Consider the following 23,647-nt stretch of genomic DNA (forward strand, 5'->3'; position numbering starts at 1 on the left):
ACACTCCGTCGCCCGTCATTACTCTGCCATCGCGGCCAGTCATTGTTGGCCCGGGACGCAGCCAGCAGCAACATGCCGTGGTATGCTCCGTGGTCCGACGTGATCAAGAAAAAGATCTGCCGGTTTCTGCTCCAGCGCTACCTGGGACGCTTTCTGGAGGAGAAGCTGTCCCTCGATCAGCTGAACGTCGACTTCTACAACGGCACCGGCACCGTCCACAACGTCACACTCTACTGTCAGGTAAGCAGCAATGGTTCCTATGATGTCAGCGCGCGCCTTTCTCTCGGTTTCTTGGATGATGAGTATTCGATTTAAAAATTAAACAGCAGAGGTTACCTCTTGTGTGGCGCATTATCTCTTTACCTGTCGATTCGTCACCGACTGTGCACAAAAACAAAGCGATAAGCATCGACACCCTGCACCCCGTTTTATCGTTGGCCACTTCCGTCCAGTAAATCCGTTCCCACTAGTGCGACGCGTCCTTTAAATGACGATTGCTTCGAACCGATTCTGGAACCGAGCGTGCCTGTGTCTCTTCAAAACAAAGCACTCCGCCGATGACCATTTCGCAATTGCGCGCTGCCTTTTCGTTCCATTTGCGTAAACAAGTGTCACGCAGACCCACCGATTGACGACATGCTGCTGCTGGACTCTTCACTCTCCGTAGCACCGTTGTTGATTCTCGGTTCCGAAGTCGTTGTCGTGTCTCTTGTTTTTATCGCCCGTGAATACGAGAAGTACAGCACGCCGATCACGATCGCCGTGCCCATTGCGTGCCCCTTTCGGAACTTCATTTGTCTTAATTCGTTCGCTAATTATATTCACCTGCTTGTAATTATTATCGTTGGGAGATCGTCACCTATGTGTCTTTATCGCTGCTGATTTTGTATCAAGGTTTTAAGGATTTTTAGTATTACTGGGGTGTTCATTAAGTTCGTAGCGTCGATAACTCAGCGTGGAAAATTGGAAACGGTGGAAAGGAAAATTATGAACGAATGTTGAACGTGTATAAGGACATTAAAAGGGGATTTCTGAGTGCAAACGTGGTCCTATTAGCCTTCAAAACGATCTACGTCAAAAACGTCAAAAAACAAACACAACGTAAAAATCGTAAAAAAGTACAGGATAACGTATTGAAAAATCATCGCATCATTGAAAGAGATTTAGTATAAGGCCTAGCCATCTCATTGAGCAGTATAACCAATTTTTTTACTGAAGTATTGGGGTTCAGAAAGCTGTTTGCAAAATTGGTACCGCATTTGCTAAAAACGCATTCGAGTGCATCTTTCTTTCTTGACAACATTTAAATCGTTTTCGACAGGATAAAGTGGATTTTGTGCATCGAATCAGCACTATGAATGAGACTTGGGTCTATCACCATAATCCTGAATCAAAGTTCGTGAAAGAAGACCCGGTTTGCAGACCGCCCTCTTTCGTCAAGGCAATGCCCCGTGTCAAAAGAGCATGTTAAAAATGGCATTAAGTTCCAGTTTTTCACTTCAAGGATGGAATTTCTAAAATGGGATTCTCTTTGGATCAAGTGTATTGATGTTCAGGAAGGCCATACCGAATAATAAAGTGTATTTAAAACCGTAAAATTGTATTTTTCTCATCGAGGCTACGAACTTTTCGAACAACCTAGTATTTGTGCATTTGTGCTTCTTCCTGTATTAGCTTACTTTTGCCCAAACCCACGATTTAGCTAACTTTATTGGAGCTGATAAGAAATATATTCTCATAGTTGACTGTAACACTATCTGCTAATCATTCCAAATTATTGAATAACAAGTTGTGGCAACCAAAACTCCGATCCATTAATTGATTCGGTTGAAATTAAAGGCCCATATGCCTGCCCATCTTCCTGCCGTGGAAGTAAAAATAGCGCAGTCAGGCATCGGGATGATGACTTTTACTACCCAAGATGACATCTCTACCTGGCTAGTGCCAGAGCTTCTCTCAACAACGCGCGGGTGCCACTGCTCTCGCGAGTTGTAAAAAAGGTTAACAAACCATCGACGGCCAGCTTGTTACCAATACACAGAGACACCCCTTCGGAATGTCTCAGCACTCTAGGACCACGCGCTCTAGGTGTTGCTGGTTTCTGCTGCTGAGTGTGCGGCCAGATTTGTTTTGATTTGGGCTAAAGATACAGCTCAGATTTTGTTGCCACTGCGAACCCGTTCGGGACACACACGTTTGCTGGGGGTTCGCGCGGTACCGTCTAGCGCGGCCAACAACATGATGCTGCATCCCCGGTTCGCAGCAAGAATGAATTGCGCATTACGTATGGCTGGCCGGCCTCCTCCTTGCACACACCACGGGTGCGATCGATGGCGCCGAGGAATTCCGCTGCCAATAGCAAAACACGTCGTCGGGGTGTAATGAGAGCGCCGCGTGTTTGCATTTTCCTTGGAGTTCGCGAAATACTATAGAGATGATAACGGAGACAGTTGGACCGCGACCAAGTGGCGCTAGGGCGCAGTAGCCAGACTTGAAACCCTTCTTCGGGCACGGCCTATGGCCTAACTAAATTGATGGAATTGACGCAATTCTCTAGTTTTGTTTTTCAACTTTTGCATATGTAGCTTACAACGGTTAAGTACGCATCAGTAAATACCTCTATTGGTTCAGCACACCTCCGTTTCGAACTCGTGTGCGTTCCAAGCGCACATTAATTACGCGTACACACTTAACCCGTCACGCCTCATGTAGGGGTAGTTTTTTTTCCCTTCTAGTGTGTGCCGATCGGCTGGATCTATTATTTCTAAACGCTATTTTCGGTCAGCTGAGCTCTGGTGCTTGTGTTTGTGTGGCCACTGCCACGGCATCCGGAAAACCGATGTCGGTAGCCTTGTTCTGCCCAACACCAATACCATTAAGGATGTATTTTTGAACCTAATCTTAGCGGAGTGCTTCAGCAAGTTCTTAGTGAGCTACGGCACACGGAACTCTGCTATATGCGCGCTGCCATGATCCTTCACTACCGGAAGATATGTACTCGATCAAGCGGGGAACCACGCATGCTGTCATTGAACTGGCTCCAATCGGTTAAATCCAATATAGGATGTAGTATAAAGCATGAAATCTCTTACAGTTGAGCGGAGGTCCAGCTGTTAGAAGGAAGTGAGTCACCGATCATTCGATGAGAGGTCAAGAACACACTTCGAGCACGTTCCATCAGGAGCCGACATGTTCCTGGCGAAAGGAAAGCTGTCGAACCACCATCACTTATCCCAAGTGATCTTTGATGATCGGTGCCAAACCGGTTCATCATCCGCCATCAAGAGCAAAAAAGGCGGAGGATCTTTTTTTGGTTCCGAGGTTTCGTGTGGCAGTCTGCTTTCTATACCATGTTGCCTGGTCTTAAATTAATTACGCAGGGATCAGAGTTAAGACCGAATTACAGTGAGTTTGCGACAGATGATCAATTTGTTTCTCACGTATAAATGACCAATTGCAATAATTCCTATGTTTCTGCTAAGTTTCGTTTATGGGCAAACCTTCATAGTAATAGTGAAATGTGTTACATTCAGTTCCTGGATTTGCCTGGTCACATTCATCTGGATTTACTAGCGGGATTCTCCACACGGAAGGGTTGTCTCTTTGTTCAAGTGTCTGGTTCATTTGGCGTGTAGCGTCTATCGGACTGTGAAAACAAGCAAACTAAACCACAGTTTCTTTAAAACAGGGGCTCCACGATTGATGACTTTACAGCGGTGGTATCTTGAAGGTTCGTTCCTTCGGTTTCTGTAGCGGAAGGATAGCCTATGTCTGACGAACAGTTTCAGCAGACAGCAGACGACTTCAAAGTGGTCCTTTTTTGTTTTGCCATCGCTTTCTCACAACCCGGTGATGTGCTCCATCATCCGCATCCACCAGACATGAGCAAAGGCAAAATTAAGGCACTTGGATGTCTTACTGTAGCCACCGTTGCCACCGTTGGGACGAACAAAGAAAATCGTTGCGCATTTGACCATATTGTAGAAGTGCAGTGTGGACGGATGCATAAATTTTCATTGCACCGCACGTTGCTCATCATCTAACCAGGCGTCGATGAACCTTGCTCTGGCATCCACGCCTTCTTCCTGCCAGTCGGCAAACTCGTTTCGGTCGCCATCAACCGCACTTAAGTCACTGGCAAGTAGACCGCTAACACACTATAGTTTTACTGCAAACTCTACTCTATCAAACAAATCTCAAAACAAAAATAGATTGATTCAGAATCTCAGCTAGCTTCGATCGGCGATGAATACGTAATCTCAATATCATGTGGTGCATATTTACTAAAAATATTCACTGCAACACAACTGTGCGATTTACCAACGGTTCGACTCTAAACGTTCTCTAATTATAAACCACAAGACACTAGTTCCCCACCGTCCGTCCGGTGGAGTACAGTTTTCTTTCCATTCCATCGTGTTTTTGCTGAATGAGTTTTCCCTTCCTTGATCCCGTTCGATTGCATCGCTTCCGGAGGCCACCGCAACTATCACCAGCAAACCACCACCAGTTCCTCTAGTGCCGGCTGCAGCTAGCGGCAGCAGCATTTAGCAAAAGGTCATCGAAAATTGCTACTTAGCAACGCAATTTACTGGCGCGCGTGCTGCAGACAAGGATACTTCCTGTATGTTAACCAAGTTGCACCGGCGGTGTGGTTGGCATGGCAAAGAAATACCGCATTACCAGAAGCGAACGAAAGATCCGAGTAAACATACTTTCTTCTTTGCAGCAGATCGCAGGCGAACTGATCTGGAGAACGGCTTGCTGAGGGTGATTTCAGATACAATCTGGTTCCATCGCGCGGTGCATTTGACTGTTGCCTAAATTGCCACTGCCGATTCAATCAAATTCGAAGAATGAACGAATGTGGTCCAATGTCACGCTGAAACATACAAACATACATACGAAAACAAGCATAGTCAACAACCGAACCCCACGAAAGACACGCGTGCCTTCCATTAACAGCTGATTGCGATGGATTGTCAGGGTGGGGTTGGGGGGTCGGGTCGTTTGTCCCCGTGCGCGGATTCGGCTCGAAAACGTGTTTGTGGTGTGTCGCGCGCTGCTCGCGACTATCAGCGAGCGCTCCTTGAACCTGCCTCATGACCGCGTCGCTCGGGCGGAGTAAGTGGATGTTGTGTGTTTATCTTTAATGCCGTCACCGTCTACGCCATCTCGGTATTGTCGGTGTGTTTGTGTGTGTCTTCCGGTGAGATTGGCGAGCGAGATCGGATCACGGATCGAGTCCGGTTCTTGGCACGACCCAAAAATGGATCCGAAACCTTGCCCCCCGAGTCGTTGTCATCGTCGTCATCGCCCGGTTACGACGCAAAATCTGCTAGACCAGATGTATATGTGCCCCAGGGCACCCCCCACCCGGATTGTGACTGTCGAAGGGAACGTGTCTCGGAAGAGGATGTTTTTATGTGCTGTCAGTTTGCCATGTTTTTTGCAATTTTTTTTAGGAAATTTATCGATGAAATGTATTTGATTGGGATTGATTAATGCTATTAAAAAAGGATGCTATTAAACTATCAAGAATTGCTCAGAAAAGTATCAAAATAATAACCAATAATCGTTGAAAAATTGAAACATCGTCTAATAAAAATCGTCTTTCGTTTTGATGGTATCGTATTTTCGCAAGCGAAGTAACCGGCTTAATGCGCCGATTAATTGGACCGCCAGCAATCTAATTGGATCGCAGTTAGCAGCGACACGTTTCCAGGTGGCGAGTGCCATTATCCATTATTGCGGTCCATGAACGCACGACTTTTTTATGGCTTTGGTGTTTCCGAAACACTAATAATACCTAGTTTTTAAGCAGCAATACCTCAATAAAGTTACAAGTTTTATAACCTGTGTACCCACACACACACACACGCGACTAAGCGGCAGAAGACGAACCATCTAACGAACAGAACGAAGACAAATTTCGAATTGGCACCACCCAAAAAGGAAGTGGCTCTGGGTGCCAAATGATGGTGGCAAATTTATCCACATCGCGACCGTCCGTTGAAATTATGCAAACGCGCGGTGTAATTGTTGATTAATATTCAACGAGTATAGCGAGCTGCTGCTTCATTGTTGTGTGTCATCTGTTCGACAACAACGGACGGGCTCGTCGTCGTCGGTAAATAAACCCCGAAGCACATAGTAGCTTGTGACAGAGCTTTCGTGCGACCCTTTCCCGATTGCTTCTAGCTTAGTTGATAGGATTTTTTTTCTGCTGTTGTTAGCTTGCTGGAAGATGAACTTTGAGCCGTAACCCCCTTCGGTATGACCACGCTTCCGCGTTCTATTTCCGCGGCTCTCGGGTATTCTAATGGAAGCACGATCAATATTTTAGCCCCCTATGCCAGAGTGTGGCGACCACGATCTGATGCGAAATGGTGCTCTGGTGTGGTCTTTGATCTAAGCACCGGTCATGCAATCAGTATTTGGAACCATAGGTCAACGGAATTTATGTTCCTCGTTCTGTCTCACACTTATTGTAACGCCCAACGGGTTCATCGATAGTGAGGCCTGAACTGAACCAGACAGCCAGACAGCGGCCACGTGGCGACGCTGTCCTACTGAACGCGCAGAGCATCATTTCCACGTGATCGCGGCATGGTGATAATTCCCTTCATCTGAACCGAAAGCGCAGTGTAGCGCAGGAATGCTGGTTAAGTGATTCAATTCCATCGCACTTACCCCCTTACTGTGCGCCGCCGTCACCCCACACTGTCAAACAATGTGTCTCTCTGCCGCACTTCCCCGCGTCCCTGCCAATGGAGCTGTTTGGGCAGACCACGGTGGTGACCCTGAACGGACGCAACGCGACGGATCTCGCACGCTCTTTGGCCATCAAATGCTACGAGACGCCGTGTGTGTAGGTTCGCTTTATATTTTTGGTTCCCATTTGTGCGTGTGTGAATCCCCCCAAAACTCGAAGTCCACCCACGCCTGGGAAGAGGTTTGGTTATCGCTGTGACCTTCGCAACGTTTATCGACCGTTGGCTTTTGGGGGGGTTGGAATCGGAATAAACTTTGCCTAATTTTTGTACCCTGACGAGTTTAGACACGGTGCCGCATCATGGCCACTAGTGACTTGAGAGGTGACGTTGTGTTTCAAGAACTGTCCGACTCGTTGCGATAATGTCCGTATATCAAGCTTGTAACGGTATCGATCTGTCAATCAACTTCAAGAGTATCTTTATGTTGTAAACTCCTTGCTAAAAGCATTTTTCCTTTCTGTCTTCTTTCAGGCCCTCAATGAACTGTGCGAAGGTCAAGGATGGGGTGTCGAGGTAACCGGTGGACACATCGGATCGGTCACAGTGAACGTACCGTACGAGTCGCTGCTCGCAAAGGATAGCTCGATCGAGGTGTCCAACCTCACCATAAGCGTTCGGCCAAAACCCCGACCTACGGATGGCACTTCGATGCTGGAATCGATGTGGTCGTCGATGTCTAGCTCGATGCAACTGGCCCAGGAATACTTGGAGCGGGAGAGCACCGTCGGGACACCGGATCCTACCAATGGTGGTAGCGGGACCGCCACCAGTGCCAGTGGACTGCCTTCGAGTGCCATGGAAGGGCTAGAAAACTTTGCACAAATCATCGACAACGGTACGGTGATATTAGTCTAGGGAAATTCGACTCGTTGAATCCAGCCCAACCCTTTGTATCAACCCCCGACACTAAGCGCGGTACGCCTCACATTCACATTCTCGCCTCGGCGCGGCCATGCGTTGACCAGCGGTTCCCTCCCGTTGACCTAATTTCGCAGCACACAACGGTCAAAGTCGCTGCAGTCGCTGTAATGATTAGATTCGAAAGTGTTTACGCCGACGCCAGCAACGGGAACTGAACCTTGCCAAAAAGGCGTGGCGGGGGGTTGACAAAGTCCGTTAACGATCGGACGGATGGCGGCTGGTTTATTTGGTGTTCTTGGGGACGCAGTCGTTGGTATGCGTCATCAAACGACCTTTTGAAATATACCGTCGAAACACACAAACACACGCGCGAATATCACAACGAGTCACTTCCTTGTCCGCGGCGTTGTGCCACGCGTGTGTCACAGCGAGGTTCATCAAGTGTCGGAGTCGGTACGGGTACTCTTGCCTGCTAGTTGGTTGATCTCAGTAATGGCGCAATAATACAACGCCACGCGGCAAAGCCCCTGTTATTATGAAGCACGATCATCTTTGTTGCGGATCATGCGCGGTTGGGTTGTTGTTTTTTCTTTTTCGAGTTGTATCGCAAACACGATCGCGACAAAGTAGCTACACACAAGCCCGCAGCCTGAGTGGGGCCTCTTCGCTGAGGTCTGATTTTGTTCCGATAAATGAATGATTGTTTTAAGATTCGTCTCCAACATGGCGATGGAAACCAATTGATGATCTTCCTTTGCATTCATTGTCCCCTTGCCCGTCGGTCCAATGGACACATTCCCAGAAATCACGTAATAAAATATTCAAATGCTAGGCTGAAACAACTATTTTGTTTAAATTTAAAATCAAGCACCTCCTCAGGCACGAGAGTAAATCATGTTGATCATGTTTGATTGGTTTTCTGCTAACGACACGTTTGTTTGCCATTATACTTGCAGTTCTGAATAGGATTAAGGCGAAGCTGTTGGACACAGAAATTAGAATAGAGTATCTGACACCGGAAGGTGACCGTGGTGTCGCTGTGATAGTGAAAATCAAAAGGTAATTTTGGACCAATAAGTTAACAGAAATCGAACTCTCTTCTAATGCGTTCCAATCACACCATTTCGTTCGCAGTATCGACTACCAGAATGAAGCTGGTAACGATCTACCGGACCGCAGCCCGAGGCCATCGTCTGCTGCTGCATCGGATGTGTCGGGTCCGTCGGTTGGTGGCGGCAGCACCAAGCATTACCAACAGCAGCAGCAGCAACCACAGAAATCGTTCCTCATAGCGACACACGCTACGCATCACATCACGATCGAGGGCATCACGTTTTACACGGAAGAGTTCCGGATAGATAGTCCCAAGTTGCGCCGGCGGCAACGTCCCACGGCGCACGACGCTGCCGGCAAAGGCGAAAGTATGATGGCAAGCGAGCAATTCCTCAGCACGGTGTCCAATCTTCCCGACGCTGCTACCGGCGGCTCATTTATGCCCGGCACCAGCTACGATGGAAGCGAGTTCTACGGACGGAGCACCGGAGCAAGCCCCTGTGATACTGGCAGCAGCAGCAGCCCCGGGAGTGGTGGGCAAACGACGGCCGCGCTCGGTGAGGATGGGAGATTTTACCGACGAAGCGACAGCAGTGGAACGGATCGCGACGGAACGGAAGGGGAGGATGAGGACGAAGGGGATGAGCACGGCGAATCGGGCGTGCGTATGTACCCGTCCGGGGAGATTATTGTCGGCAAGGTCACCTCGAAGCAGGAGATCCGGCTGAAGATGAAGCAGGCGGACAATTTGCCGGGACCGAACGTGGAACTCGAACTGTCCGTCGGTTCCATCCAGCTTTTCATGACACCGAGGCAGCTGCACTCGCTGGTGCTCCTGTGCGATGGATTTCTGGGCGGTGCCGAAGAACCGATGCCCGAAGTAAAACGGACCGGCGGTGGAGACATGATGGGCGCCGCTCGCCGACGGCAGCAAGAAGCGGCCGATTTGGATTTCCAGCAAAACATGGCACGCATGGGAGGGGGCATCGGCATCCACCAGGGTTGGTCGCTGGCCGATCCGATGCAGGCGATGATCCAGGAGCAGGCCGAATTCTTGGAGCGCGAGTTCCGCGACGAAGGTGTCTGCTCGGAGTCGATCATGTCATCGAACAGCTCGATGACCAGTTCGTTCACGTCCTCCAGCACCGTCTCTCGCACTACTTCCGCCGCCAGCCGGCGTCGCATGATCGACCCGGACGCGAACGCCGACATTTCCAAGTTCAATGTGCGTGTGGCGGCCATCGCGCTCGTTCTGCTGCACGACGATCTGTTGCTGCTGGAGGGCAGCGATCGGACCACGGACCAGCGCATGGGATCACCCCTATCGGAAGCCAGCGTGCAGCAGCTTCAAACGAAGGCCGATCGGTTTTTCCGTGCCATCGGCAGCCTCGGGTTCGGGCTGAGTGCGAACGACGTCGTTAACGCCGGGCTCATCCTCGACAGTGGGTGCGATAGCAGTCACCTGCGGTTGCTTCTGGCACCGATTATTCTCGAAGGTGACGAACAGCGCAATCGGTGCGGTTCGCTGTTACGCCTTACGGTGGCGATCGCACGGGCCGACTTCCGCGAGGTGCTCCCAGAACTGTCGGTCCCACTGGTAGAGTTCCACCGCGAACAGCGCCCTACGCCCAGTGCAACCAGTGCTCTCCCGAAGCGGCCCGAAATCGCCATCAGTTTCGAGCAAAGCTGCAACGCGTTGCGCGGTGGCACCGGCGGTGGAAAGCGTTTTTCACCGCCCCGCACCAAAATCCATGTCACGATGGCACCGTTTCTGACCGAGTTTGACATAACGCTGCTCGATCGGCTGAGTTCCGCCCTCTATCAGGCCCCTTTCGCGACCTACTACCACGCACACTCGGCACGCACGCCAACCGTTTCGTCGACCCCCGTCGACAGTCCATCGACGAATCGGTCGAAAATGGAAGCGAAAACCGAGCTGCACCTCGAATCGCTGGAGGTGGACTTTCGGTTACGCTTCCCCATTCCGGACCTCCGGCCGATACACGATCCTCAGCGGGTGCCCTGGTGGCGACGTAACGTTCGCCCCGACTATCTGCTGTTGAAGCTGGACCAGGTGCGCACCGTGGTCACACTGAATCCGCATCCACTGTACGACATTTCGGCCAACGCCATTAAACTTTTGTACTACGAAACGGATTCGAAACCCGGTGCCGGCGCGACCGGTGTGAATATTGGTAAAACTGTGATGCAAGAAAATGCCGCCCCAGGACAGGTGCCCGCCGTTGCGTACCCGCGGATAGTGATCGAGATGCCGAGCGAAGAGTCGTTACAGAAAAGTTTGCTGGAAGGTGGTGGCTCTACGGCGGACCCGCAAACGAAAGCAACGCCACGAAGTTCCGGCGGACAGCGTAGTTACGAGGAAAGCGACAGTGAGCCAACGTCGGGCGAGAGCTTCGGTGTGGCCACGGGATGTTCGAAGGAAGACACTCCGTTCAGTGCGAAGCGTGTGTGCCGGGAAAGTGATACGCCGCATTCGAAGGCGGCCACGGGAGCACCGGAGGCGCCGGAAACGTTAACACTGCCGGGCGATACGGAAGAAATGAACACGTTCTGTGCGTGCGCCATGAAACGCTCCAAGCTGCAGATACGGATAGATCTTCCGGTCGTTAGTTTGCAACTGAAGTAAGTTCCCGTGACGATGAACCGTCGTTCGCAAATAACTCCCCGATTTCTTACCCAGGTCGAAGCATCTGTACGAGCTCATTTACAATCGCATCAGCACGGACCTGCTGCTGTGGGAACCAAGCGCTCCGTCGGCGAGTTCTGCGCCCGATGCGCAACCGAACGCTCACAGCGCAACGAAAGTGTCGTTCTGCGAGCCGGAAATAAGCCTTGCCGGAATGGGCATGATGGACTCGATCTACATGCCCTACACAATGTGCCAAAGTGGAATTCAGCTGGGTAAGTGGGACCCCGGGGACACTCCGGACACCAGAGGAAAACAGATCTCTTCCATTACACGGATTTCCATTGCAGATTCCAGCTCGTCCGCATCGAACTCGGAAACGGAATCGGATTCCGATGGCATTTTTTACTCGGTGTACGATCGAAGCACGATGCACGCCTCGGCCGGTGGTAGATCCACCGTGGAACCCGGAACCGGAACCTGCACCGGAAGGAAAGGGTCTTCGCACTCGCAGCGTAAATCGTCACACGGTGGCGCCAGGCTAGCCACCGGTTTGCCGAATGCCGAACGATGTAGCAACACGGTCGCGTTTCGGATCAACATTGGCCAGGGCATTGTGACCATGTTTGCACCGGTTCGCGATGGCCAGAAGCACGTCATTCCCGGGCAGTTAGGTGAGTCGGTGGTTCGGCTCAATTCCGGTTACATCTTCTCGGTGAGCGGCTTCCGTGGCAACACGAACCTGGGCTATCTGTGCATTCAGGCGAGGTCGGCCGAATTTTATCACTGCGGGTTGATACCGACTCCCTCGAGCAACCCGCCTCTGCGGCTCATCAACAGCGTGCTGCCGGCGTACCTCCAGTGTACCCTGTATCCGACACCGAAAAGCTTAACGCTGCACGAACAGCGCGGCTGCGCGAACCGTGAGATGCTCTCGTTGGCGATTCAAATAAAAACCGTACCGGATCTGGCCATCAAGCGCATCCGGATGGCGGCTGGCATTCAGCTGACCACTCTCCGGCACCACTCGAGCCTCCCGCAGCACGCCTGGTTGACCCAACTGCTCGACATGCTGGACGTGGTCGATTATCCGGTGCCGGGCTACACACCCCTCGGCGTGGTCACCGAGATGCATCTGCACCTGTGGGACTGTGCGATCGACTATCGGCCACTGTACTTCCCCTACCGTGCCATCATCACCGTCGGGTCGTTCATGATCAGCAGCAACATTACGACGGCCAGCAGTGGCCTTACGCTGAACTTTATTGCCGAAGACGTAACGCTCAGTCTGGCACCGCAGCCAACCGCATCCCCCGGCAGTGGCCAGTCGGGCTCATCGGCCACCTCCAGCAGCAGCAGCAGCAAAATCACAGTCCTCCCATCGGCCGAGCTCGTTTGCGTGGTCGAGGTGGGACTGTTTGAAATTTCGCTCATGCTCAACGAGCGGGTGACGGTCAAGTTCCCGAAGTTTGATCTGCGCACGGCCATCAACGACGTGCACGTACGCACGTGTGCCGATTCGGCCCGAGCGTTGGCACAACTGATCGGCTACCTGGCAGCCGAAGGCGATCTACTGCTGCTGGTCGACGCAGCAGCGGAAGGAAACGATCCACTGCCGCCGGCGGCCGCTCGGTCATTGGCCGGGACGCCCGGCGGTGGCCCAAACTCGCCCGCAGAAGGTTACTGCAGCGGAGGAGGCCTTCCAATGGGAGGTGAAACGGAAGGTGATTTGCTGCCGGTCCGACCACCGTCAAGTACGAACGCCCCGGTCGTGACGCCGAAGCAACAGGCACGCGTCAACACACTGATGGCCGATGCGATGGAGGAAAGTTTGTACATCGAAAGCACGGCGAGTGGCGACGAATCCGTGGACGATGCGCACGGTGGCGGTGCTGGGGGTGACGGTGTGGAGGTGTTTTTCTTTCCCGACGAAGACCAGACCCGGGTGCACTTCAAGGACGGGGAAGAAAGCAAAAAAGGACGGCTCGGTAGAGCCCGGCTACTGGACAGCAACAGCTGTAAGCGTCGCTTCGGCTCGGACGACGATTCGCTCAGCATCGACGATGTGTCGAGTGTTCCGTCGTCCTTCCACGACGACGACCACTACCTGCGCCAGCATGACCCTTCATCGGTGCCACACGCGGACGATGACAGTAGCAGCATGAATATGCGCGAGTTGCTAAACTTCGAAACCTCCGTTCTGGGGCAACCACCGGTCCACTATGGACCGGCAGGGGACGTCTATGACGAGGACGATGAGGGCGCCTGCGAAGCACTGCCCCAGGTAACGATGGATCTGGGCGACGTCAGCAAGTTGAATCGACGCGCGGAAGGCTCGCCCACCGGGACCGTTGGGGCCGGGGGGCAGCGTAAAATCAGCTCGGACACGGACGATGACTTTTGCATCATCGCCGACGAAGAGCGACCGCATGCGGGCGAGGATGCGAGCCGCAATCAAGAGGTGCCCGTATCGGACGATCCGATACGGATCGTGGACAATCATTTCAGCGTTCCGTCGGGCAAACCGGATCTGCTGAAGGCGCCGGATGGTTTTCCGTCCGCCGTTGAGCGGTACACCATCTGCGAGATGACCGTCACCTGGCACATCTACGGTGGGCACGATTTTCTTACCAAAGAAGATCGCCGCCGTCGAGCGAAACATGCGCCTGGTAGTCAGGCCGTCGGAACGGCAGCGAAAGCGGAAACCACAGCAGCCGCATTCACGGCGCCCGCCTTGCCCATGTCGGAGGCATACAAATCGGGTGTCAGCTACTCGAAGGGATCGCCATCGGTGAGCTTTGGCGGTGCGACGAGCGCGGCCCTCGCCCGCTTGACGTGGAAGACCCGGGGCGGCCAGGAACGGCGTCACGACGTGACGATGGAGATACACATTAGCAAGGTACAGTTTTCGCACGAATCGTACCCGGCCAACACGAAGGAAGCGTCCCGCCAGGTGCTGCTGATCAACGAGCTCGAGATCGTGGACGGATTGGCCGTGTCGAGCATCAAAAAGTTCCTCTACCACCCGAAGCTGCCGAGTCGACCGCAGAGCAAGCAAAGCTCGAACCACCACATGGTGGTCATTAAGGCACTGCACGTGCGCCCAAACCCCGTGCTGCCGGCCCAGGAGTGCTGTTTGCGCGTCTCGGTACTACCGATCCGGCTCAACATTGACCAGGACTCGTTGCTGTTCCTGATCACCTTCTTCAACCAACTCGGAGGTGGCGGTGATCTGAACGATTCGAGCTCGATGGCGACGGGCCCGTACCCGAAAGGCCGATCCTCGCAGACCGTCACCCCCGCCCACCAGCCGCCGGTTATGACGGTCGAACCGGTGCCGGAAGCGGTGCAGGAGCTGCAGGCGAAAAAGATGGTCTCCGAGAACCTGATGCTTCTGATCGAGGAAGAGGAAAAACACAAGGAGGCCCAAGATGGTTCGGCGTACGGCAGCGAGGCGGGCGATGCCGCGCCGATCTACTTCCGGCACGTCATCTTCAGCCCGGATGTGCCGATTCGGATCGATTACCACGGCAAGCGGATGGAGCTTTCGCACGGTTCGCTGGCGGGCCTGTTGATGGGCCTCGGTCAGCTGCAGTGCTCCGAGATACGGCTGAAAAAGATCTCCTACCGGCACGGGCTGCTCGGTGTCGATCGGTTGCTGAACTTCCTGCTGCAGGAGTGGCTGCAGGACATTAAGAAACACCAGTTGCCGAAAATCATCGGTGGCCTCGGGCCGATGTACTCGTTGGTGCAGCTCTGTAAGTACCCAGTCGGAGCCGGCCACTGAGCTGTCGTGCGAACTAACTTTCGCTCTTGTCCACAGTCCAGGGTGTGTGGGATTTGTTCTGGTTGCCGATCGAGCAGTACCAGAAGGATGGTCGCATTGTGCGTGGACTGCAGCGGGGCGCCCAGAGTTTCACCGCCCGGACGGCCTTGGCTGCGCTGGAAATTACCACACGAATCATTCATTTGCTGCAGGTACAGTGGACCGGATAATGCATCGTAGATGTTGCTTAATGGCGGAATTGGTTGGTTTTTCTTCCAGATAACCGCTGAAACGGCGTACGATATGATTTCGCCTGGCCCATCAATCCGTCGGGGTCGCGGCAATCGTAAGGGAAAACGGAAGCGGCTTCACCCACCGCATGACATCCGCGAGGGAATGTCCAACGCCATACAGATCGTGCGAGAGGTAAGTGCACAGAACATTCGCGAACCACGCGAACGGTCAACCCTAATGCTGTCTCGGTCGTAGGGAATTTCGGAAACGGCTCACAATCTGGTGGAAATCACGGCCCTGGAGCATGACCAGAAGGGATACACCGGTGCGGTCGGGGCCGTTATGCGCCAGATTCCGCCGATCGTGGTGCAACCTATCGTGCTGGCCACACAGGCCACCAGCAACGTGCTCGGAGGCGTCAAGAACCAGCTCGTGCCCGATGCACGGGCGGAGGCGCGAGAAAAGTATAAGGACGATGTCGAGTGATTCTGCGCCGCCAGCCATGCCGTCACCGTGGATGGAGTGATTAGGTGTAGGCTACACGCCTTACCCGGCCGAGTGAATACGCGATTGATCAATCGACCAATCGATCGATTGATACTTGTGTTTTATTTTTATTCGTTAATTCATTTAACTAGCATAAGTCTGTCGCCCCTGTCCCAGCTTCCTCCCTCCTTTTTGCGTACCGAGGCAGCTGCACAGATCGTAATGCTCTGGTTTAGTAACTTCCCTTATGCTTCTGTGGCTTTTCGTACTCCATGGAAACGAAACTTAAACTAACGGATGTAAGTGATAAAACGAAAGTTAAAAAATACACACACACACACAACCATTACAAAAAAGGGCATCCTAGAGTGCTGTGCCGTGTTTCCGTTTCCCCTTTCGAATGAGCCCGTCAGTAGGGCGAATTGCAGCAACAGGTCACAATTAGTTGATGTTCGTAGCACGAGTTGGCAAACAGCTGGCTGCACCCGGAATAGCCGCACCCGCTTCCGAATCCCGCTCCATTGAAGCCACCGAAGCCGCCGCCACCGAATCCACCGCCGAATCCACCGCCGCCACCACCGAAACCGCCGAACCCGCCCGGGGCACCACCACCACCGTACGGGCCGTTGTTCGATGAACCACAGCAGCACGCATCGTTGTAGGCTTTCTCGTCGCAATAGCTGTACACCGATGCATCGCACAGGGGGCATCCTGGCAGCGAGCGGGTCCTTGCAAACGGATACGGTCGATGGAACCGAGCCGTGTCCGGGGTCTCTTTCGACTGCATCACGTCCTTCGAAGGTTTTTCTTCCATCGTGCGCTTTGAAGGGTCGTTAGCGGCCACGATGGGAAAGTCCGCATCGGCGGCAACCAGCGGCCGTGGAAGAATCAATTGCTGTATGACGGGCGATTGTAGGATTTTCACTGCGACGAAGAGAGACGAAACATTAGCACTTCTGAAATTTCTTTCCTATCATTTGAGATTTGAGTATGAGTCTGAATGCTGAAGACATAGATTTCACATTTGACCGCCCCACAAATCAACATGGTTCACGATTCAGCACAAGGTTTTTGGGAAGGAAATCGACAAACACACACAATGAAAATGGTGTTCTCCTTGTCTCCAATTTTCGGAGCTCAACCCTGCCTGCTGCCTGCCATAAAAGTGCAGTGTTGCTGTTGCACCCACGCTCCTCGCAATGTATCGGAGTGCTGCTTACGAATACTGGCCGCTACGCGAAGTGTGATTATCATTTTCGTAAAATCGTTTCTCAGATTGTGGTAAATTTCGTGCTGTGATTACTAAATGTTTATGGCATTGGTTTGATTGCTTTTTAATTGATCTACGAATTCTATTTTTACTTTAAATAATTTCAAGATGAGAGGTTTGCCTTTCTTTTAAGAACGGTTTCTTTGCTCACTAAGTCTCGTTCGATCTACTTTATTGCGAACGTTGTCAACTGACTAGCTCTAATTCTAACCTTCTTGTTTCCAAATTCAGAGTGAACTTGATCAAGAACAAGAGTCTGAGTTGTTACCACATGGGGTGAATCTCTTGTGGAACATGGTTGGCATGGTTACATCCCTAGTACCGCATCGGTACATATGAACCTTCTTTCCCAAAATGGCGATATAGCCCTGATATTACAACCACAACTCGGGGATGTTTCGGGGAGCACATAATCAGAAGTCCACTCGAAAAAAAGTACAACCCTCAAACGTGCATCGATAAACCATCACCACCCTCTGCCGATAGCGGAGATACAAGTATCTTAGCCCCCCTAATGCCACACGCTCCTCGCAACGGTTCTACGGCTATGGTACAGCAGATTACCGATATTATCAACCGTTGGTATCGTAGCCATTGCCGCGTGGTCCTGAAGCAGCAGACAAACGGTGCCGACAAACAGCTGCAACGGCAGCGACCGCCGTGTCGGAGTTTCACCTCTTATCATGGTCCACTTATCAAACGTCTACGCCTCTTCCCCAAGCGCCAATTTCTCGCCACCGACGTCACTAAACACGCAGAGGACGTACACGCTGTTTTTCGGAAGAGGTCGCGGTCACGGCCGCGGTGCGTCACCCGCACACCGTCGTATGGTCAGTTCGTTTCGTCTTCACTTGATCGTTAGCACGGACGCGACTTGTTCGGACGCAGAGACCTCAGAGAGACCGATGGACACGAGATGTCGCTATGGACTGATCACCTGGCGGAATGAGTGGTTCCGATAATCCTCCAACGAGCGCCAGCTTCCGCGAGATCGAAGACCGCCCCGTAAAGTCGGCTCTCACAGCATCTCCTCCGTGTCAGAAGACATTCTTGTTGGCCTTTCTCCCCATCGCTCTGTTTCGCTCGTTGTGCTTTCACCGACTCACGTTGTCTCGTTCCGACTCGCTACCCGCTTTCCTACGACAATCCTGCCTGCCGATTTTGCATTATTTTTTTTCGGGAGGACCACCGCTTTGCACGACTGAGCTGGCGGCCTCCTAAACGATGCGAGATCATGCTCCACCTGGACATCGCACATGTCCCCGCTTCCTCTCTGTAGTGTTCTCATTCTTCAACCGGCTATCGTAGCGTTCGTATGCTTCTTTTGTTGTTGTGTGCCGCGCGGCTTGGTGTGTAGCAAGTCGCCCACCCGTCGATCGTTCGGAAAGAGCAGGTTCCCGATTAGCGGTACTTTTACCGCCCAACAGATTCACGCTTCCAGGAGATTCCGACCTCCGTACCGTCGTCGGCCGCTGTTCGTAGTCCGTAGTTTAATTTTTTCAACACACCATCCCCTGAATGCCGGCGTTGTCTGATGAAGGAGAGGCTTAAGAATGTTAAACTCGTCCGCTCGGAGCAAAGTGGAGCTACCGCTGAGACCCACCACCAGGGTCTACATTTTCACGTCATCTCATCGGGGCCCCTGTAGGGTTCCCCGACGCCCTGATGATCGATGGGTTAATTGAAAATCGTGCGGCCGTGCCGTTCCGATGTACCACACGGAATGGTTTGGCGCTCAAGGCGGTTTCGGAACATGAAATTGAAGCGAACGTTGAAGCATGTCTCGAATGTGTTACAAGTTCTCAACGCTCACTATCTAAGACTGTAAGACTGTTTTAGCGACACTATTTGTGTACATATAATATGTTATACTGTACACAATTCTCACGTATCTCCAATTATTAATTTTCATGTCGATTGGTCGGTCTTTCGAACTGTAACTTTTGAGAAGTTATAGGAGGAGGTTTTGTAAATTTTGGACAGATATCCAAACAAGATATTGATATAAATTGTCTGGAGGTGCAAAAGTCCCTTAGAACATAAAGGAAATTTTCGGTTTTACAGACATAATCCAGATCTCTTCAAAACGGATGATCGTCAGAACATCACAAATCAACTTTACACGGAACAGAGACATTATTTCTATCTTGTCTATGATATGAACCCCGCAAGCCATTATGGGCATGGTCTGAAGGGGAGACTAAAGTTTTACATTTCTTCGAACTGTTTTCAACGGATGGCCGTCTACAAAAATCGACCAACGGCATCGAAAACGTTGATGTTTCGGTGGCCAAACGGTTGACGTGTGCTCGCTGTGCGCAAGATTCTCTGATGTATCGCACAACAGTGGCCTCTGATTAGTCTGGGATTAGGGCGATGTCTTGGGGCTGGATGCATTAATCTGTGGATTTACACGCGGTGCCAGTGCCGTATCTATTTGGTGTCTATTTCGGTTAACGTTAACAACTGTCTTACGATAAAAAAGAGTTAGTCCACTAGATGAAGCCGCTCACACGTGGGTGTCCGGCCTATAAAAGCAGATTATTTCCATTGCCGGCGGCAGTTCCGCAAGGATATCTCCTGACAACAAACACTTGAACCATGAAGTGCGACGCCGTGATCGAAAAAATTAAGGCCCGCGTTGCCGCGATCGACCCAAACGGACCTCGTAAGGTTCTCGGAGTGTTTCAGCTGAACATCGAAGCCGCCGATGGTGTCCACGAAATCGGTAATCGTTTACCCCGTGACTGTTAGATCGAGCACGCATCCAAAACTCACACTTTCCGCTTTCTGTTAGTCGTCGATCTGAAGGCCCTTACCGTCTCCGAAGGGAAGGCGGCTTCACCGGATGTGGTCATAAACCTGAAGGACGAAGACTTTATCGCTATCGGAACGAAGCAGGTGCCGGTCAAGGATGCTGTCGCCCAGGGCAAAGTGAAGATGACCGGAGACCAGAACCTTTTCCAGGCGCTGGTTGATGCGATCTAAAGCCACAAGACTGAATTTCTGCATGTCAAAAAATTTATCAATAAACGACAAGGGTTGAAAATTAACAAACGAACTTGGTGTCTGGAACGAACTCTTCGGCAGTGTGTCAAAAATTGATAGAAAGGAATGGCCGTGTGCTGAGCAGATAAGTGGACTACAGTGGAAGGTGAGAGCAGTTTTAGCAACCTCTAGAAGCAATTTGCTTCTACAGATAAGGTAACTAAAGGAGAGAGAAAGGCGCCTAAAAGATGTGCCCGAAAGGGCTGAAGCTGCCCTTAAGCAAAATGTTCATCGGGGCAGGATTCACAACTTTTTCCTAAACGATTGGGGCATTTATCTCGATCATTTGTATACATTTTCTGGTTACCCAATGTTATCCGAAACGGTTTATTGGTGCAATTTATTGGCGTTGAGATTAAGGCTTTCAACTGTTGCTGCTTGATATCGTATTCGAACAAAGGTCAGCGCTCAACTCTGTAAGTTTCCAAGTACGGCCGAAATTAATGAATCAACCAACTCATATCAAATATAGTGCATCTTAGAATGGAACTGAATCTTTTGCCAAAACGTACGCACGCTTCTAACGCATTGAAAATTTGGCAATAACTGGAAGGAAGATAGCCAAAATTGTGACCAGTCACGATACTCGATACACTAGCCAGTGCCAAACTCAAAACGAGCTAACCAGATTAGGGTGATTATATTGAAATTATCAATTCGGTTCGCTTATCAACAGTGCCGCGAGGGCCAGTATTGGGTGTGTACCTCGAAGTTGATAATTTTTGGCCTCATCATCCTCACCAATCAAGCTAATGACTCAACGTGTGCGCCGTGTGCCCGTTAATCACGCCCAGTTTACCGATCAATAAATGTATTAATGTATGGTTTACCAATCAATAATATTGGCAATCTTTTGTAGATACCGTTTGCAGTAAGTAAGGAAACTAAAACTTGCGTTTGGTTATGCGTCAATGCAAGACCTATACTAGAGCGGAGCTAGAAGTATTTCTCTTTCCGGATTGGCTGGATTGAACGTAATCCTGGACAAATTATGAACGCACTAGCTTGACATGTGAATTGACCCGAATGAATCTTCAATTAAAAAGTATCTCTAAATCGTTAACAGAGAGTAGCTTATTCTGGGACACAATAACGCAAGACTGCGTTGCGCCAGCTGAGCAACGCAAAAATATGAATTAGCGGACATCGCCGGTATTAGAAGACGAAGACCTTCCAAAATAAACACTATGGCACATGTAGTGCATTCGTGCGATGCAGTTTCCGACAAACCTAGTTCACGGACGAACCTAACTTTGCATACCTAACTCAACCGGCACCAACTCCGTTGCGTGCAGCGGGAACGCGAGGGATAATTGAGAACGAATTGGTACAGACCGATGGTCTGGTCAAGTTGGTCTGGTCAATTCTCGCAGTAATCCAATTAAAAGAGCTCCACTCGACTTTCGACCACAGTCGCTGACGCTCGGCACTGACCAAGATAAGATGTCTATCGCTGTGGAAGGTGGGTTGCACCAACCCGGTTGGGTTGTCCGTCCGTTCCCTGATTGTACAATAATCGTCGGGTCGGGTCGAAGATCTGCACCGGCCAATCTAGTGTTCGCGAACCCCCCCGCTCCGGGCTCCCCTTCTTGCCTTCGCAAGGGAGTTGCGCAAGCCCCGTCGTCAGATAGATGATGGAGCGATTGAAGGTATAAAACGCGAACTCGGCGGGCGCCGCGGCCCAATCCTGTGCCGAAGTTTATCGAGTCCCACTCTGCCGTCCAGTACGTTCCGCCATGTCGTTGGAAACGGTTATCGAAAGGGTGAAGGCGCGCGTCGCCGCCGTCGATCCGAACGGACCCCGCAAGGTGCTGGCCGTGTTTCAGTTCAACATCAAAACTGCCGACGGAGTCGTGCCGTATGGTAAGTTAAGTGCCGAGCCGAGTGAAGTGCATCCGGAGAACATTGTTTTTGAATTTCCGTTTTCCTTTCCGGTTTTCGTGTTCCACATCTCGTGCGAATGATGGGATTGATGCCGAATCTTAGTGATCGATTTGAAGCAGTTGAAGGTAGAGAAGGGAACGACTTCCGATGCGGACGTGACCGTCGGGATCAGCTTGGAAGATCTGATCGCGGTGAGCGCCAAGACGCTGCCGCTGGCTGATGCACTGGCACAGGGAAAGCTGGACATCCAAGGCGATGCCACCATGGCCGCTAAGCTAGCCGAAGTCATCTAAGTCCACAGCGACCAAGGAATGATCGCGATCTCTGCGGCAGTTGCCATCACGTTCCAGCTACCCTTTCCTTCCGTTTTTCACGTTGTTTGTAATAAAATGTTCAAAACGTGTTTGTGATAAAATGTTTTTTTGGAGACTTTGAACCGAAAGAGAAGCCATTTGAACAATTTGAACTGATGAGACATTATTTTTAAATTGTTGTCGGAAAGGGCGGATTTTTGGGGAGGCAGCTTACAACCAGGAGACGTACATAGGATACTTTTTATCCCGCCTGACCGCGTTCTCGTGAAGGCACTATAAAACGTGGTTTTAAAAAAATGCATCTGACATGGAATAACGGTGTTCCGTAATTTGGTCCCACGACAATTGATCCCAGTAACCATAGACGTTAATCATAGACAAAATTACGTTTAGCTGTTATTTTTATAACTGTGAAAATTTAATCATAAATTTTGTCAGAAATAAATAATCATCAGTATTTTATATTCTCTTTTAATCATCATTAATAATGCCACGACCGACCGTCGAACCTTTTCCGGCACAGCGATAATGCAAGAAGGATACGAAACATTGTGAATGAAACGACTGAAGAAGAACAAGAAATTGCCGGTGAGGAGCACCGCGTTGGTATGGCTCGACTTCGTGCTTCTCAATCACAAGAGCAAAGCGAGGCGGACAGTGAAAGGCTCGGTGTGCAATGCGAAATCGTCGAGCGAACAACAGAGATCAACAAGTAAGATGACTTTCGACGCACCAAAAGATGCTACCAGATTTATCAAGTGCTGATTTGAATCAAGCACCGTTCCGATACGATTGCAGCACTTCCGATACGAAACCCAAACTCAACCCAACAATGAAAAATACTTACACCACGAGACTTACGTCTGATGAAGCCTGAGCCTGAGCCAAGACGACCGCTTTTATAAGTTCTTAAGCACGACCACAGCTCAGTAGGACTAATAGTAAGTGCGCATCTACCTCGTGAAGCTTACAAGACCTGACTCAGTCCATTCACTGATAGCAAAGGGCATGTTTAGCAACGTTCTCCCACACCGTAAACAAACGATCCTTCGGCACGTGCACCTTCAGCTCACAGAGTTTCGGTTATCAGCTGTGCGTTTGTCGGTCACCGTTTCCGACAACACCGCCGGATTGTTGCGCCGGAGCGTAAAGCATGCGCGGACAGATCACGTGTGATCGTCCGTACCTCATCCGGGCGGCGACACGACGACACACCACAATCAAACAGCTGCCACGATCAAGGGCGGACGCCATTCACGAAGTGGCGCGAAATTTCACGATACACACGCGGTGACGCTCTGGCGAGCG

At 51.1% G+C, this 23,647-nt stretch overlaps 4 protein-coding genes across 4 annotated transcripts; 3 read left to right on the forward strand and 1 right to left on the reverse strand.

Annotated features, from left to right (window-relative positions):
* The first annotated feature begins 55 nt into the window (after positions 1–55).
* On the forward strand, positions 56–16,559 carry LOC128271755 (autophagy-related protein 2 homolog A). The gene is made up of 9 exons (XM_053009384.1): positions 56–240; positions 7,248–7,611; positions 8,594–8,696; positions 8,772–11,333; positions 11,392–11,612; positions 11,688–15,095; positions 15,161–15,315; positions 15,383–15,529; positions 15,593–16,559. The coding sequence occupies exons 1-9, from the start codon at positions 73–75 to the stop codon at positions 15,821–15,823; spliced, it is 7,359 nt and encodes a 2,452-aa protein (XP_052865344.1). The 5' UTR covers positions 56–72; the 3' UTR covers positions 15,824–16,559.
* LOC128270311 (translation initiation factor IF-2-like) lies at positions 15,960–23,530 on the reverse strand. Its single transcript, XM_053007712.1, has 3 exons — positions 23,526–23,530; positions 23,201–23,292; positions 15,960–16,747 (listed from the first exon to the last, which is right to left on the reverse strand). Exons 1-3 carry the CDS (start codon positions 23,528–23,530, stop codon positions 16,233–16,235), a joined length of 612 nt encoding a protein of 203 aa, XP_052863672.1. The 3' UTR covers positions 15,960–16,232.
* Positions 19,695–20,081, forward strand: LOC128271760 (non-specific lipid-transfer protein-like 1). The gene is made up of 2 exons (XM_053009392.1): positions 19,695–19,821; positions 19,891–20,081. Exons 1-2 carry the CDS (start codon positions 19,695–19,697, stop codon positions 20,079–20,081), a joined length of 318 nt encoding a protein of 105 aa, XP_052865352.1.
* Positions 21,840–22,422, forward strand: LOC128271759 (uncharacterized). The gene is made up of 2 exons (XM_053009391.1): positions 21,840–22,004; positions 22,128–22,422. Exons 1-2 carry the CDS (start codon positions 21,878–21,880, stop codon positions 22,316–22,318), a joined length of 318 nt encoding a protein of 105 aa, XP_052865351.1. The 5' UTR covers positions 21,840–21,877; the 3' UTR covers positions 22,319–22,422.
* Positions 23,531–23,647: the final 117 nt, after the last annotated feature.

The sequence above is a fragment of the Anopheles cruzii genome, chromosome 3 (genome assembly GCF_943734635.1).
Source record: "Anopheles cruzii chromosome 3, idAnoCruzAS_RS32_06, whole genome shotgun sequence".
Classification (NCBI taxonomy): domain Eukaryota; kingdom Metazoa; phylum Arthropoda; class Insecta; order Diptera; family Culicidae; genus Anopheles; species Anopheles cruzii.

Coding starts and splice junctions, on each gene's coding strand:
- LOC128271759 (XM_053009391.1), top strand. CDS start 21,878: ATGTCGTTGGAAACGGTTATCGAAAGGGTGAAGGCGCGCGTCGCCGCC. Junction 22,005..22,127: donor CGACGGAGTCGTGCCGTATG/GTAAGTTAAGTG, acceptor GCCGAATCTTAG/TGATCGATTTGAAGCAGTTG.
- LOC128271755 (XM_053009384.1), top strand. CDS start 73: ATGCCGTGGTATGCTCCGTGGTCCGACGTGATCAAGAAAAAGATCTGC. Junction 7,612..8,593: donor TGCACAAATCATCGACAACG/GTACGGTGATAT, acceptor TTATACTTGCAG/TTCTGAATAGGATTAAGGCG. Junction 15,316..15,382: donor GAATCATTCATTTGCTGCAG/GTACAGTGGACC, acceptor TTTTTCTTCCAG/ATAACCGCTGAAACGGCGTA.
- LOC128271760 (XM_053009392.1), top strand. CDS start 19,695: ATGAAGTGCGACGCCGTGATCGAAAAAATTAAGGCCCGCGTTGCCGCG. Junction 19,822..19,890: donor CGATGGTGTCCACGAAATCG/GTAATCGTTTAC, acceptor GCTTTCTGTTAG/TCGTCGATCTGAAGGCCCTT.
- LOC128270311 (XM_053007712.1), bottom strand. Junction 16,748..23,200: donor AGGCTCAGGCTTCATCAGAC/GTAAGTCTCGTG, acceptor TCTTCGTCGCAG/TGAAAATCCTACAATCGCCC.